The following is a 14,758-nucleotide window of genomic DNA, read 5'->3' on the forward strand; positions in this document are numbered from 1 at the left end:
CTGCTGCTGCTCTTCCTCCTGCTGCTGTTCCTCCTGCTGCTGTTCCTCCACCTGCTCTTCCTCCCCCTGCTCTTCCCCTGCTGCTCTTCATCCTGCTGCTCTTCCTCCTCCTTCTGTTCCTCCTGCTGCTGTTCCTCCTCCTGCTGCTGTTCCTCCTGCTGCTGCTCTTCCTCCTGCTGCTGCTCTTCCTCCTCCTGCTGTTCCTCCACCTGCTCTTCCTCCCCCTGCTCTTCCCCTGCTGCTGTTCCTCCTGCTGCTCTTCCTCCTGCTCCTCTTCCTCCTGCTGCTGTTCCTCCTGCTGCTCTTTCTCCTCCTGCTCTTCCCCTGCTGCTGTTCCTCCTCCTGCTCTTCCTCCTCCTGCTGTTCCTCCTCCTGCTGTTCCTCCTGCTGCTGTTCCTCCTCCTCCTGCTCTTCCTCCCCCTGCTCTTCCCCTGCTGCTGTTCCTCCTGCTGCTCTTTCTCCTCCTGCTCTTCCTCCTCCTGCTCTTCCTCCTCCTGCTCTTCCTCCTCCTGCTGCTGTTCCTCCTGCTGCTCTTCCTCCTGCTGCTCTTCCTCCTCCTGCTCTTCCCCTGCTGCTGTTCCTCCTCCTGCTCATCCTCCTCCTGCTGCTGTTCCTCCTGCTGCTCTTTCTCCTCCTGCTCTTCCTCCTCCTGCTGCTCTTCCTCCTGCTGCTCTTCCTCCTGCTGCTCTTCCTCCTGCTGCTCTTCCTCCTGCTGCTCTTCCCCTGCTGCTGTTCTTCCTGCTCTTCCTCCTCCTGCTGCTGTTCCTCCTGCTGCTGTTCCTCCTGCTGCTGCTCTTCCTCCTGCTGCTGTTCCTCCTGCTGCCCTTCCTCCTGCTGCTCTTCCTCCTGCTGCTCTTCCTCCTCCTGCTCTTCCTCCTGCTGCTCCTCCTCCTGCTGCCCTTCCTCCTGCTGCTCTTCCTCCTGCTGCTCTTCCTCCTCCTGCTCTTCCTCCTGCTGCTCCTCCTTCTGCTGCTCTTCCTCCTGCTGCTCTTCCTCCTCCTGCTCTTCCTCCTGCTGTTCCTCCTCCTGCTGCCCTTCCTCCTGCTGCTCTTCCTCCTGCTGCTCTTCCTCCTGCTGCTCTTCCTCCTCCTGCTCTTCCTCCTGCTGCTGTTCCTCCTGTTGCTCTTCCTCCTCCTAATGCTCTTCCCCTGCTGCTGTTCTTCCTGCTCTTCCTCCTCCTGCTGCTGTTCCTCGTCCTGCTCTTCCTCCTGCTGCTCTTCCTCCTGCTGCTGTTCTTCCTGCTCTTCCTCCTCCTGCTGCTCTTCCTCCTCCTGCTGCTCTTCCTCCTGCTGCTGTTCTTCCTGCTCTTCCTCCTCCTGCTGCTGTTCCTCCTCCTGCTGCTCTTCCTCCTGCTGCTCTTCCTCCTCCTGCTGCTGTTCCTCCTGCTGCTGTTCTTCCTGCTGTTCCTCCTGCTGCTGTTCCTCCTGCTGCTGTTCTTCCTGCTCTTCCTCCTCCTGCTGCTCTTCCTCCTCCTGCTGCTCTTCCTCCTGCTGCTCTTCCTCCTCCTGCTGCTGTTCCTCCTGCTGCTGTTCTTCCTGCTCTTCCTCCTGCTGCTGTTCCTCCTGCTGCTGTTCCTCCTGCTGCTGTTCTTCCTGCTCTTCCTCCTGCTGCTGTTCCTCCTGCTGCTGTTCCTCCTGTTGCTCTTCCTCCTCCTAATGCTCTTCCCCTGCTGCTGTTCTTCCTGCTCTTCCTCCTCCTGCTGCTGTTCCTCCTCCTGCTCTTCCTCCTGCTGCTCTTCCTCCTGCTGCTGTTCTTCCTGCTCTTCCTCCTCCTGCTGCTCTTCCTCCTCCTGCTGCTCTTCCTCCTGCTGCTGTTCTTCCTGCTCTTCCTCCTGCTGCTCTTCCTCCTCCTGCTGCTGTTCTTCCTTCTGCTGTTCCTCCTCCTGCTCTTCCTCCTGCTGCCCTTCCCCTGCTGCTGTTCTTCCTGCTGCTGTTCCTCCTGCTGCTCTTCCTCCTGCTGCTGTTCCTCCTGCTGACCAATCAAAGAGAGCAGCAGGTGGAGGCGGAGCCCCACGCACAGGTGAGTCCACACCTCCACAGCTTCACCTCCTGGTGCTCGGACAGTAAAACATCAGAACTCAGTCACATGTTCCCATCATGTAATCTGTGGAGGAGTTGGTCACCTGAGCTGAAAAGCAGCCATTTGGATCAGAACTCAGGGTTCTGGAAACCTGCTGAGCTGAAGGTTCTGAAGCCAAAGGAACCTCCAGTGGAACTAAAACAGTGTTTAGTTTTCTCTGCTGTCAGAGTTTCTCCTTACAGCCTCAGATTCTTCCTCTCAGCCCAGTTCTCAGATTACAGACGGAGCAGAAAGGCTTAAAAGCCTCCTGGAGAATGCGGGCATCGATCCCGCTACCTCTCACATGCTAAGCGAGCGCTCTACCATCTGAGCTAATTCCCCTCCTGCTGCTGTTCCTACTGCTCCTCTTCCTCCTGCTGCTGTTCCTCCTCCTGCTGCTCTTCCTCCTGCTCCTCTTCCTCCTCCTGCTGCTGTTCCTCCTGCTGCTCTTCCTCCTGCTGCTCTTCCTCCTCCTGCTCTTCCCCTGCTGCTGTTCCTCCTCCTGCTCTTCCTCCTGCTGCTCTTCCTCCTCCTGCTCTTTCTCCTCCTCTTCCTCCTCCTGCTCTTCCTCCTGCTGCTGTTCCTCTTCCTGCTCTTCCTCCCCCTGCTGTTCCTCCTGCTGCTCTTCCTCCTCCTGCTCTTCCTCCTCCTGCTCTTCCTCCTCCTGCTCTTCCTCCTCCTGCTGCTGTTCCTCCTGCTGCTCTTCCTCCTCCTGCTCTTCCTCCTCCTGCTCTTCCTCCTCCTGCTGCTGTTCCTCCTGCTGCTCTTCCTCCTGCTGCTGTTCCTCCTCCTGCTGCTGTTCCTCCTGCTGCTGTTCCTCCTCCTGCTGCTCTTCCTCCTGCTGCTGTTCCTCCTCCTGCTCTTCCCCTGCTGCTGTTCCTCCTGCTGCTCTTCCTCCTCCTGCTCTTCCTCCTGCTCTTCCTCCTCCTGCTGCTCTTCCTCCTCCTGCAGCTCTTCCTCCTGCTGCTGTTCCTCCTACTGCTCTTCATCCTGCTGCTCTTCCTCCTCCTTCTGTTCCTCCTGCTGCTGTTCCTCCTCCTGCTGCTCTTCCTCCCCCTGCTCTTCCCCTCCTGCTCTTCCTCCTGCTGCTCTTCCTCCTCCTGCTGTTCCTCCTCCTGCTGTTCCTCCTGCTGCTGCTCTTCCTCCTGCTGCTGTTCCTCCTGCTGCTGTTCCTCCACCTGCTCTTCCTCCCCCTGCTCTTCCCCTGCTGCTGTTCCTCCTGCTGCTCTTCCTCCTGCTCCTCTTCCTCCTGCTGCTGTTCCTCCTGCTGCTCTTCCTCCTGCTGCTGTTCCTCCTCCTGCTGCTGTTCCTCCTGCTGCTGTTCCTCCTCCTGCTCATCCTCCTCCTGCTCTTCCTCCTGCTGCTGTTCCTCCTCCTGCTCTTCCCCTGCTGCTGTTCCTCCTGCTGCTCTTCCTCCTCCTGCTCTTCCTCCTCCTGCTGCTCTTCCTCCTCCTGCAGCTCTTCCTCCTGCTGCTGTTCCTCCTACTGCTCTTCATCCTGCTGCTCTTCCTCCTCCTTCTGTTCCTCCTGCTGCTGTTCCTCCTCCTGCTGCTGTTCCTCCTGCTGCTGCTCTTCCTCCTGCTGCTGCTCTTCCTCCTCCTGCTCTTCCTCCCCCTGCTGCTGTTCCTCCTGCTGCTGTTCCTCCTCCTGCTGTTCCTCCTGCTGCTGTTCCTCCTCCTCCTGCTCTTCCTCCCCCTGCTCTTCCCCTGCTGCCGTTCCTCATGCTGCTCTTCCTCCTGCTGCTGTTCCTCCTGCTGCTGTTCCTCCTCCTGCTGCTCTTCCTCCTCCTGCTCTTCCTCCTGCTGCTGTTCCTCCTGCTGCTGCTCTTCCTCCTGCTGCTGTTCCTCCTGCTGCTGTTCCTCCTCCTGCTCTTCCTCCCCCTGCTCTTCCCCTGCTGCTGTTCCTCCTGCTGCTCTTCCCCTGCTGCTGTTCTTCCTGCTCTTCCTCCTCCTCCTGCTGCTGTTCCTCCTTCTGCTGTTCCTCCTCCTGCTCTTCCTCCTCCTGCTCTTCCCCTGCTGCTCTTCCTCCTCCTGCTGTTCCTCCTCCTGCTGTTCCTCCTCCTGCTCTTCCTCCTCCTGCTCTTCCTCCTGCTGCTCTTCCCCTACTGCTGTTCTTCCTGCTCTTCCTCCTCCTCCTGCTCTTCCTCCTCCTGCTCTTCCCCTCCTGCTCTTCCTCCTCCTGCTCTTCCTCCTCCTGCTCTTCCTCCTGCTGCTCTTCCCCTGCTGCTGCTCTTTCTCCTGCTGCTGTTCCTCCTGCTGCTCTTCCTCCTCCTGCTGCTCTTCCTCCTCCTGCTGCTGTTCCTCCTGCTGCTGTTCCTCCTGCTGCTCTTCCTCCTGCTGCTGTTCCTCCTGCTGACCAATCAAAGAGAGCAGCAGGTGGAGGCGGAGCCCCACGCACAGGTGAGTCCACACCTTCACAGCTTCACCTCCTGGTGCTCGGACAGTAAAACATCAGAACTCAGTCACATGTTCCCATCATGTAATCTGTGGAGGAGTTGGTCACCTGAGCTGAAAAGCAGCCATTTGGATCAGAACTCAGGGTTCTGGAAACCTGCTGAGCTGAAGGTTCTGAAGCCAAAGGAACCTCCAGTGGAGCTAAAACAGTGTTTAGTTTTCTCTGCTGTCAGAGTTTCTCCTTACAGCCTCAGATTCTTCCTCTCAGCCCAGTTCTCAGATTACAGACGGAGCAGAAAGGCTCAAAAGCCTCCTGGAGAATGCGGGCATCGATCCCGCTACCTCTCACATGCTAAGCGAGCGCTCTACCATCTGAGCTAATTCCCCTCCTGCTGCTCTTCCTCCTGCTCCTGCGGCTCTTCCTCCTGCTGCTGTTCCTCCTCCTGCTCTTCCCCTGCTCTTCCTCCTCCTGCTGTTCCTCCTCCTGCTCTTCCTCCTCCTGCTCTTCCTCCTCCTGCTCTTCCCCTCCTGCTCTTCCTCCTCCTGCTCTTCCTCCTGCTGCTGTTCCTCCTCCTGCTCTTCCTCCTCCTACTCTTCCTCCCCCTGCTCTTCCCCTGCTGCTGTTCCTCCTCCTGCTCTTCCTCCTGCTGCTGTTCCTCCTGCTGCTGTTCCTCCTCCTCCTCTTCCTCCCCCTGCTCTTCCTCCTGCTCCTCTTCCTCCTGCTGCTGTTCCTTCTGCTGCTCTTCCTCCTCCAGCTCTTCCCCTGCTGCTGTTCCTCCTCCTGCTCTTCCTCCTCCTGCTCTTCCTCCCCCTGCTCTTCCTCCCCCTGCTCTTCCTCCTGCTGCTGTTCCTCCTCCTGCTCTTCCTCCTCCTGCTCTTCCTCCCCCTGCTCTTCCCCTGCTGCTGTTCCTCCTCCTGCTGCTGTTCCTCCTCCTGCTGCTGTTCCTCCTCCTGCTCTTCCTCCTCCTGCTCTTCCTCCTCCAGCTCTTCCCCTGCTGCTGTTCCTCCTCCTGCTCTTCCTCCCCCTGCTCTTCCTCCTGCTGCTCTTCCTCCTCCTGCTCTTCCTCCCCCTGCTCTTCCTCCTGCTGCTGTTCCTCCTCCTGCTCTTCCTCCTCCTGCTCTTCCTCCCCCTGCTCTTCCTCCTGCTGCTGTTCCTCCTCCTGCTCTTCCTCCCCCTGCTCTTCCTCCTGCTGCTGTTCCTCCTCCTGCTCTTCCTCCCCCTGCTCTTCCTCCTGCTGCTCTTCCTCCTGCTGCTGTTCCTCCTCCTGCTCTTCCTCCTCCTGCTCTTCCTCCTCCTGCTCTTCCTCCTCCTGCTCTTCCTCCTGCTGCTCTTCCTCCTGCTGCTCTTCCCCTCCTGCTCTTCCTCCTCCTGCTGCTGTTTCTCCTGCTCTTCCTCCTCCTGCTGCTGTTTCTCCTGCTCTTCCTCCTCCTGCTGATCCTCTTCCTGCTCTTCCTCCTCCTGCTGATCCTCCTCCTGCTCTTCCTCCTCCTGCTTTGGCAGAAACAGGTTGCTGTCTCTTTAAGAAGCCCTAAGCCTTCTCAGACGGGCGGGGGGGGGGGGGGGGGGGGGGGGGGGCGCTTGGTGGACTCCCCCTCAGCAGCTCTCTTTCTGATTGGCTGAGAGGCAGATTTCCTGTGTTGATTCAAAGAGAACTTTGTAACTCAGGGGAAGATGGTGAGGGGGAGGATGTTACCCAGCACTCTGGGGAGGATCCACTGAGCTGCTTTCCCATGATGCACTGCAGAGGAAGAGAAGCTGGAAAACATTTATTCATACAGGACTGTCCAACGGCACGGAGACACCAAGAAGGTCAGTCCGGCCCTCCTCCTCTGAGCCGTTATCTCAGTGAAAGTATTTTAAGGATTTCTCACCTCTTATGTGAATCTGAACTGTTCTGAGCTGCATCATCTATCCACTGCTTTCATACAGATGTTTTACTCTTTCTATTGTATGAGTTTTAATCTGTCCAGAAGTTCCGATCAGCCTCATTTCTTTATTCATTCCCATAAAAACAGGAAGCAGCTGCAGAGATTCACTGAAACATGATCAAACATGAACATAAACCCAGAATCTGAGGCAGAAACAGAGTTTTTCTCAGTTCTCAGCAGCTTTAAAGTGAATCTCTGGTCTGAGCTCCTTTATTCTCCAACACAGCCTGAACCCTCTGAGACCAGCTTTCTGTCATTTCTTTAAGGAGTCTTCAGGAATAGTTCTCCAGGCTTCTTGAAGGACATCCCAAAGCTCTTCTTTGGATGTGGGCTGCCTTTTGTTCCGTTCTCTGTCAGATGATCCCACACTGCTTCAATAATGTTGAGGTCCGGGCTCTGGGGAGGATTCATCCCTCCATAAGACCTGTTGCCACTGATTTTCAGTCCACTTCTTGTGTCATTTGGCACAGCTCAGCCTTTTCTCCCTGTTTCCCTTCCTTAAGAACGGCTTCTTGACAGCCACCCTTCCATGGAGACCATTTCTGATGAGGCTTGGGCCAACAGTAGATGGATCAGCTGAAGGTCCAGATGATGAGAGACCAGCAGGAGGAAGAGCAGCAGGAGGGGAATTAGCTCAGATGGTAGAGCGCTCGCTTAGCATGTGAGAGGTAGCGGGATCAATGCCCGCATTCTCCAGGAGGCTTTTAAGCCTTTCTGCTCCATCTGTAATCTGAGAACTGGGCTGAGAGGAAGAATCTGAGGCTGTAAGGACTTCCTGAGGTCACATGATCTCTGACCTCTCACTGAAACAGTATTTATGTCACTAAAAAGCTTTCAGAAACCTCCTGCAGACTGTTGTCTGAGGTTCTGTCGAGCTCAGCTGGTTTGAGATGCCAAACACTTCCTGTTAGCTTCACAGCTAACGGCCAAACGCTTCCTGTTAGCTGTGAGCTAACGGCTGAACACTTCCTGTTAGCTGTGAAGCTAACGGCCAAACACTTCCTGTTACCTATGAACTAACGGCCAAACACTTCCTTTTAGCTCTGAGCTAACGGCCAAACACTTCCTGTTAGCTTTGAAGCTAACGGCCAAACACTTCCTGTTAGCTCTGAGCTAACGGCCAAACGCTTCCTGAATCAAGAATGGCTTCTTGACAGCCACCCTTCCATGGAGACCATTTCTGATGAGGCTTGGGCCAACAGTAGATGGATCAGCTGAAGGTCCAGATGATGAGAGAGCAGCAGGAGGAAGAGCAGCAGCAGGAGGAAGAAGAGCAGCAGGAGGAAGAGGAGCAGCAGGAGGAAGAAGAGCAGGAGGAAGAGCAGCAGGAGGAAGAGGAGCAGCAGGAGGAGGAGCAGCAGGAGGGGAATTAGCTCAGATGGTAGAGCGCTCGCTTAGCATGTGAGAGGTAGCGGGATCAATGCCCGCATTCTCCAGGAGGCTTTTAAGCCTTTCTGCTCCGTCTGTAATCTGAGAACTGGGCTGAGAGGAAGAATCTGAGGCTGTAAGGACTTCTTAAGGTCACATGATCTCTGACCTCTCAGAAACCTGCAGACCGTTGTCTGAGTCTATCTGGATCAGCAGTTTGATGGGAAGAAGCAGGACTGCAGCTCAGTGTGGCTGGAAGCAGAGTTCTGCTCACAGAGCAGGAAGGAAACACTGAATAATTATTGTTTTTGCCACAGTTGGCTCACAGTTCTCTTTGTAAACTCTGTTTTTAAAGGTTCTGTATGAATAAAGTTATTATTAAGATTAAAACACAGTAAAGACTCATTGAACCACCTTTTGACCCAGCTGTGGAAGTTTGGTCGGATAAACCTAAGGTAAGGTAAACATAAGGCCTAAGTTGCTGACAGGGAAATCTGTCTCATGGCTGAACTTTTTTGGAAGTTCCCATTTGTCCTGAATGCAACATCAGAAATCTGTCATGACATTATCCAGGTGCTCTGACTAAGCAGAACCAGCAGGTAAACCACGCAGAACTCTGATTGGCCGATGTCTCCCTCCCATGTGACCCTGCAGCTGTCCAGCTGCTGCTGACCACCATGAGCAGGAAGCAGAGCGAGCTGGAGGCTCGCCTCGACGACCTGCTGTCACGCATCGCCATGGAGACACAGGAGATCAAAGAGCTGGAGCAGCAGCTGACGGACGGTGAGGCGAAAGCTGACCAATCAGAGAGCAGCTCACAGAGCAGCCCTCTGATTGGCTGTTGGACTGAGCAGTTGTACTCTTCTCCCCCCCCAGGTCAGATTCTGGCTAACGAGGCTCTTCAGAGGGACTTGGAGGGAGTGATCTCCGGACTTCAGGAGAATCTCAGAGGACTCAGACAGCAGGTACAAACGGTCTGACGTATCCAGGTGTTAGTCAGAGCCGTCCTGTGTTCAAACGGGACGCATCCTGCCTTTCAGTGTCACGGTCTGATTACACTCACCTCATTGGTTATTCTGTGGGCGACACAATAACTGTTCAGAAGCTTCTTCTTTGCTGTTTGAATTATTGTAACAAATAAAACATTCATGTTTGTGTCAGGTTGAAAAAACTTCCAGAAAAGCCAGGATTCCCTCTCTGTGCTCAGAAGAGGTCAGAGGTCAGTTTAAAACAGACTGTTCTCCAGCCTGAAACCTTCAAGATGACACATTCTGAGCTTTTTTTTTATCAATTTGACTCAATTTTCTCAGGTCGTATTGAGATGTTTGAGACAGACTTTGGTTAAAACATCTGTTGGTTTAAGCACAGCGGCTCTCTGTCTCAGCCCTGTTTAACTGTTAACAGCCTTGTTTTCAGGGTGGAGACTCAGCGGGAGCTCAACTCCATCCTTTTTGGGAGGTCAGCAGCTACTAATGCAGCAACACAGACATAATGAAGCTAATGAAGCTAATGAAGCTGTTCCTCCAGTCAGAAACACTCCAGCTCTATAGATACAGATAGTTACTCTGTTGATCCTAGAGGGAAACAGGTTAGCAGTTAGCTGTAAGTTAGCAGTTAGCTGTGAGTTAGCAGTTAGCTGTGAGTTAGCAGTTAGCTGTAAGTTAGCTGTTAGCTGTGAGTTAGCAGTTAGCTGTGAGTTAGCAGTTAGCTGTGAGTTAGCAGTTAGCTGTAAGTTAGCAGCTAGCTGTAAGTTAGCAGCAGATGCTAGCAAACAATGCTTTCTCATAAACAGTAATGGACCAAGCCGGAGATGTGCACAGCGTAACTCGTAGTAATGCATGTGAACCGTTAATTACTGCGTTTAAACATTTTGGATTTATTAACCTCATTAAACAGTTGTACCTGGAGACCTCCATCTTTATCAGAAACATGCCGATAATGTAACGTTAGCACACCGAGAGTGAGGAGAGGACGTCATCTTCATTAGCTAAGCTGTTAGCGTTAGCTTCAGCTAACAAAGTAATGTGGGAACAATAATGTTCATCTTTCAGAAAGGAACAGCAGTAACTCCTTAGAAGCTGGTGTACGTCATCTTCATTAGCTAAGCTGTTAGCGTTAGCTGAGGTGTTGTGTTGGAATTTATTTTTAGGGTTAGATGGAGATTATGGTTCGGTTTAGGATGCCCCACAGTCAGGATAAGCTGGATATGTGTGTGTTTCAGGCTCATCGCTCTCAGCAGCAGATCGACTGTGTGCAGGCTGAAAACCAGCGTCTGCAGCGCCACCTGGAGGATGCTCAGAGACAATGCAGGCAGCTGGAGGACACAGCCCAGAGTCTCACAGAGGTCAGTGTGTTTGCCACAGATGTGAACCAATCACAGGCGTGTCCCCGCCCACAGGTGTGTCCCCGCCCACAGGTGTGTCCCCGCCCACAGGTGTGTCCCCGCCCACAGGTGTGTCCCCGCCCACAGGTGTGTCTGTCTGACTGTGTTCAGGACATGAGCCTCCAGCAGGTGGAGCTGTCGCTGCTGAGGGTGGAGGCTCAGGCTCTGAGAGACGGACAGGTGGAGAGCAGCAGGCAGCAGGCGGAGCTGGAGGCGGAGCTTCTGCAGCTGAGGGAGGAGCTAACCCACCAGGTGCCGCAGAGACAGGTAGCAGCGTTTACTGCTTACACTCCAGGAGTAAATCAGAGGATCTGAATCAGATTCAGTCATCAGGGAAAGAGAAAAACAAAGAAATCTCACAGTTAAGAAGCAAAGTTCCTGGAAAACACCCAGAAGGTTCAGATAAACGTTCCTGAATGAATCCACAGCCCATCTCTGTTTGTCAGAAGGTCTGAAATGTTCTGAACATCCAACATGGCTCCACAGAGGAGGCTGCACCTCAGAGGCTCCACGTCCTCCATGTTTCCAGGCTCCATCCTGCCCCCTGGAAGGTCCTGGAGTTCCAGGAGCTGCTCTGACGACACTCTGCAGGCGGCTGCAGACGGACAGAACCACGACAGACGGGTCAGAGAGTCCCGGCTGCAGGTCAGAACCTAAACACGGGTCAGTTTCTGTGTTAACCAGAACATGAAGTTACTCATGATAACATAAACATGTCTGCAGCAGGAGAACTCGGCTCTTCAGCAGGTTCTTCAGACACTCCAGGACCAACGGGACCAGACCAGGATTCAGCTGGACCAGTTTACAGCTGCCTTATCAGAACCTCAGGAGGAGCCCGACGAGGACCGGGTCAGGTACCAGAACTGTTTTCATTCTGGTTTCCCCACCAGAGCGGAGTCAGCTGGGGTTCTGATCCATCTTTATGGGCCAGGTTTTGCTCCTCTGGTTCTAAAAGGACCGTTTTTCTCATCATGTGAAGCTTCTTCAGGACAAACTCAGCGATGTAGCAGATAAGAGATAATATCCCAGATAAGAGATAATATCCCAGATAAGAGATAATATCCCAGATAAGAGATAATATCCCAGATATGAGATAATATCCCAGATAAGAGATAATATCCCAGATATGAGATAATATCCCAGATAAGAGATAATATCCCAGATAAGAGATAATATCCCAGATATGAGATAATATCCCAGATAAGAGATAATATCCCAGATAAGAGATAATATCCCAGATATGAGATAATATCCCAGATAAGAGATAATATTCCAGATATGAGATAATATCCCAGATATGAGATAATATCCCAGATTTGAGATAATATCCCAGATATGAGATAATATCCCAGATAAGAGATAATATCCCAGATAAGAGATAATATCCCAGATAAGAGATAATATCCCAGATTTGAGATAATATCCCAGATAAGAGATAATATCCCAGATATGAGATAATATCCCAGATAAGAGATAATATCCCAGATATGAGATAATATCCCAGATATGAGATAATATCCCAGATGTGAGATGATATCCCAGATGTGAGATAATATCCCAGATAAGAGATAATATCCCAGATAAGAGATAATATCCCAGATAAGAGATAATATCCCAGATATGAGATAATATCCCAGATGTGAGATAATATCCCAGATATGAGATAATATCCCAGATGTGAGATAATATCCCAGATAAGAGATAATATCCCAGATAAGAGATAATATCCCAGATATGAGATAATATTCCAGATAAGAGATAATATCCCAGATATGACATAATATCCCAGATGTGAGATAATATCCCAGATAAGAGATAATATCCCAGATATGAGATAATATCCCAGATATGAGATAATATCCCAGATGTGAGATAATATCCCAGATAAGAGATAATATCCCAGATATGAGATAATATCCCAGATGTGAGATAATATCCCAGATGTGAGATAATATCCCAGATAAGAGATAATATCCCAGATATGAGATAATATCCCAGATAAGAGATAATATCCCAGATGTGAGATAATATCCCAGATATGAGATAATATCCCAGATTTGAGATAATATCCCAGATAAGAGATAATATCCCAGAGCAGCAGGAGGAAGAAGAGCAGGAGGAAGAGCAGCAGGAGGAAGAGCAGCAGGAGGAAGAGGAGCAGGAGGAAGAGCAGCAGGAGGAGGAACAGCAGGAGGAAGAGCAGCAGGAGGAACAGCAGCAGGAGGAAGATGAGCAGCAGGAGGAGGAAGAGCAGCAGGAGGAAGAGCAGCAGGAGGAAGAACTGCAGGAGGAACAGCAGCAGGAGGAAGAGCAGCAGGAGGAACAGCAGCAGGAGGAAGATGAGCAGCAGGAGGAGGAAGAGCAGCAGGAGGAAGAGCAGCAGGAGGAAGAACTGCAGGAGGAAGAGCAGCAGGAGGAAGAGCAGCAGGAGGAAGAGCAGCAGGAGGAAGAACAGCAGGAGGAGGAACAGCAGGAGGAAGAGCAGCAGGAGGAACAGCAGCAGGAGGAACAGCAGGAGGAGGAAGACGAGCAGCAGGAGGAGGAAGAGCAGCAGGAGGAAGATGAGCAGCAGGAGGAGGAAGAGCAGCAGGAGGAAGAGCAGCAAGAGGAAGAACTGCAGGAGGAACAGCAGCAGGAGGAAGATGAGCAGCAGGAGGAGGAAGAGCAGCAGGAGGAAGAGCAGCAGGAGGAAGAGCAGCAGGAGGAAGAGTAGCAGGAGGAAGAACAGCAGGAGGAACAGCAGCAGGGGAAGAGCAGGAGGAGGAAGAGCAGGAGGAGGAAGAGCAGCAGGAGGAAGAGCAGCAGGAGGAGGAAGAGCAGGAGGAGGAGGAACAGCAGGAGGAACAGCAGCAGGAGGAAGAAGAGCAGCAAGAGGAAGAGCAGCAGGAGGAACAGCAGCAGGAGGAACAGCAGCAGGGGAGGAGCAGGGGGAGGAAGAGCAGCAGGAGGAAGAGCAGCAGGAGGAAGAACAGCAGGAGGAAGAGCAGCAGGAGGAAGAGCAGCAGGAGGAAGAACAGCAGGAGGAAGAACAGCAGGAGGAAGAGCAGCAGGAGGAAGAGCAGCAGGAGGAAGAGCAGCAGGAGGAACAGCAGGAGGAGGAAGAGCAGCAGGAGGAACAGCAGCAGGAGGAAGAGCAGCAGGAGGAACAGCAGCAGGAGGAAGAGCAGCAGGAGGAAGAACAGCAGGAGGAAGAACAGCAGGAGGAGGAAGAGCAGCAGGAGGAAGAACAGCAGGGGAAGAGCAGGAGGAGGAAGAGCAGCAGGAGGAACAGCAGCAGGAGGAAGAGCAGCAGGAGGAACAGCAGCAGGAGGAAGAGCAGCAGGAGGAAGAACAGCAGGAGGAAGAACAGCAGGAGGAGGAAGAGCAGCAGGAGGAACAGCAGCAGGGGAAGAGCAGGAGGAGGAAGAGCAGGAGGAGGAACAGCAGGAGGAGGAACAGCAGCAGGAGGAAGAACAGCAGGAGGAGGAAGAGCAACAGGAGGAAGAGCAGCAGGAGGAAGAACAGCAGGAGGAGGAAGAGCAACAGGAGGAAGAGCAGCAGGAGGAAGAGCAGCAGGAGGAAGAGCAGCAGGAGGAACAGCAGCAGGGGAAGACGAGCAGCAGGAGGAGGAAGAGCAGCAGGAGGAAGACGAGCAGCAGGAGGAGAAAGAGCAGGAGGAGGAACAGCAGCAGGAGGAAGACGAGCAGCAGGAGGAGGAAGAGCAGCAGGAGGAAGACGAGCAGCAGGAGGAGGAAGAGCAGCAAGAGGAAGAGCAGCAGGAGGAAGACGAGCAGCAGGAGGAGGAAGAGCAGCAAGAGGAAGAGCAGCAGGAGGAAGAGGAGCAGCAGGAGGAGGAAGAGCAGCAAGAGGAAGAGCAGCAGGAGGAAGAGCAGCAGGAGGAAGAGGAGTAGCAGGAGGAAGAGCAGCAGGAGGAAGAGCAGGAGGAGGAACAGCAGCAGGAGGAAGACGAGCAGCAGGAGGAGGAAGAGCAGCAGGAGGAGGAAGAGCAGCAGGAGGAAGAGCAACAGGAGGAAGAGCAGCACTTCCTGTTAGCTTTGAAGCTAAGGAGGAAGAGGAAGAGGAAGAGGAGCAGCATGAGGGGAATTAGCTCAGATGGTAGAGCGCTCGCTTAGCATGTGAGAGGTAGCGGGATCGATGCCCGCATTCTCCAGGAGGCTTTTGAGCCTTTCTGCTCCGTCTGTAATCTGAGAACTGGGCTGAGAGGAAGAATCTGAGGCTGTAAGGATTTCCTGAGGTCACATGATCTCTGACCTCTCAGAAACCTCCTGCAGACCGTTGTCTGAGGTGCTGTCGAGCTCAGCTGGTTAATCAGAGCTCTGCGGACAGAGTTTATTTATTTATTTATTATTTGTTTCCTGGAATCAGATCAACAACAGCTGCCGACACACAGGAGAAACGCTGTGACTACGTGACAGAAAAGTCTGAAGCTGCTGAATTAAACATTAAAATCCAGATGTCAGCAGATGTTGGAGCAGTTTAAAATGGTCGTAATTCATTAAAATGTCTCCTTGTTCCTTCAGAGTTTCCCTGCAGAGCTTCTGTCCCGATGACCTCCTGTCCAGGAGTCTGGAGCGGCTCCACAGAACCGTCCAGCAGAACAGAACCAGCAGGCAGCAGCTCCAGCAGA

General features: G+C 53.0%; 1 protein-coding gene and 5 non-coding genes across 6 annotated transcripts in view; 4 read left to right on the forward strand and 2 right to left on the reverse strand.

The window, feature by feature from the left end:
* Positions 1–2,327: 2,327 nt before the first annotated feature.
* Positions 2,328–2,400, reverse strand: trnaa-agc (transfer RNA alanine (anticodon AGC)). The gene has a single exon. It is a non-coding gene; the product is annotated as a tRNA-Ala (tRNA).
* A 2,365-nt stretch (positions 2,401–4,765) lies between these two features.
* Positions 4,766–4,838, reverse strand: trnaa-agc (transfer RNA alanine (anticodon AGC)). The gene has a single exon. It is a non-coding gene; the product is annotated as a tRNA-Ala (tRNA).
* Positions 4,839–6,080: 1,242 nt separating this feature from the next.
* Positions 6,081–14,758, forward strand: part of cntrl (centriolin) — a 31,802-nt gene continuing 23,124 nt past the window's right edge. Inside the window, exons 1-8 of the mRNA XM_072386841.1 lie at positions 6,081–6,261; positions 8,403–8,531; positions 8,625–8,713; positions 9,970–10,092; positions 10,243–10,398; positions 10,618–10,776; positions 10,855–10,985; positions 14,652–14,758. The exon at positions 14,652–14,758 is cut by the window's right edge and continues 134 nt beyond it. Of these exons, the coding sequence (XP_072242942.1) occupies positions 6,183–6,261; positions 8,403–8,531; positions 8,625–8,713; positions 9,970–10,092; positions 10,243–10,398; positions 10,618–10,776; positions 10,855–10,985; positions 14,652–14,758 (973 nt within the window). The 5' untranslated portion in view covers positions 6,081–6,182. The remainder of the gene's footprint in view (positions 6,262–8,402; positions 8,532–8,624; positions 8,714–9,969; positions 10,093–10,242; positions 10,399–10,617; positions 10,777–10,854; positions 10,986–14,651) is intronic.
* trnaa-agc (transfer RNA alanine (anticodon AGC)) lies at positions 7,004–7,076 on the forward strand. The gene has a single exon. It is a non-coding gene; the product is annotated as a tRNA-Ala (tRNA).
* On the forward strand, positions 7,744–7,816 carry trnaa-agc (transfer RNA alanine (anticodon AGC)). Its single transcript has one exon. It is a non-coding gene; the product is annotated as a tRNA-Ala (tRNA).
* trnaa-agc (transfer RNA alanine (anticodon AGC)) lies at positions 14,209–14,281 on the forward strand. The gene has a single exon. It is a non-coding gene; the product is annotated as a tRNA-Ala (tRNA).

This window comes from Leuresthes tenuis, unplaced genomic scaffold (genome assembly GCF_036924035.1).
Source record: "Leuresthes tenuis unplaced genomic scaffold, fLeuTen1.0.hap1 SCAF_6, whole genome shotgun sequence".
NCBI classification, from domain to species: domain Eukaryota; kingdom Metazoa; phylum Chordata; class Actinopteri; order Atheriniformes; family Atherinopsidae; genus Leuresthes; species Leuresthes tenuis.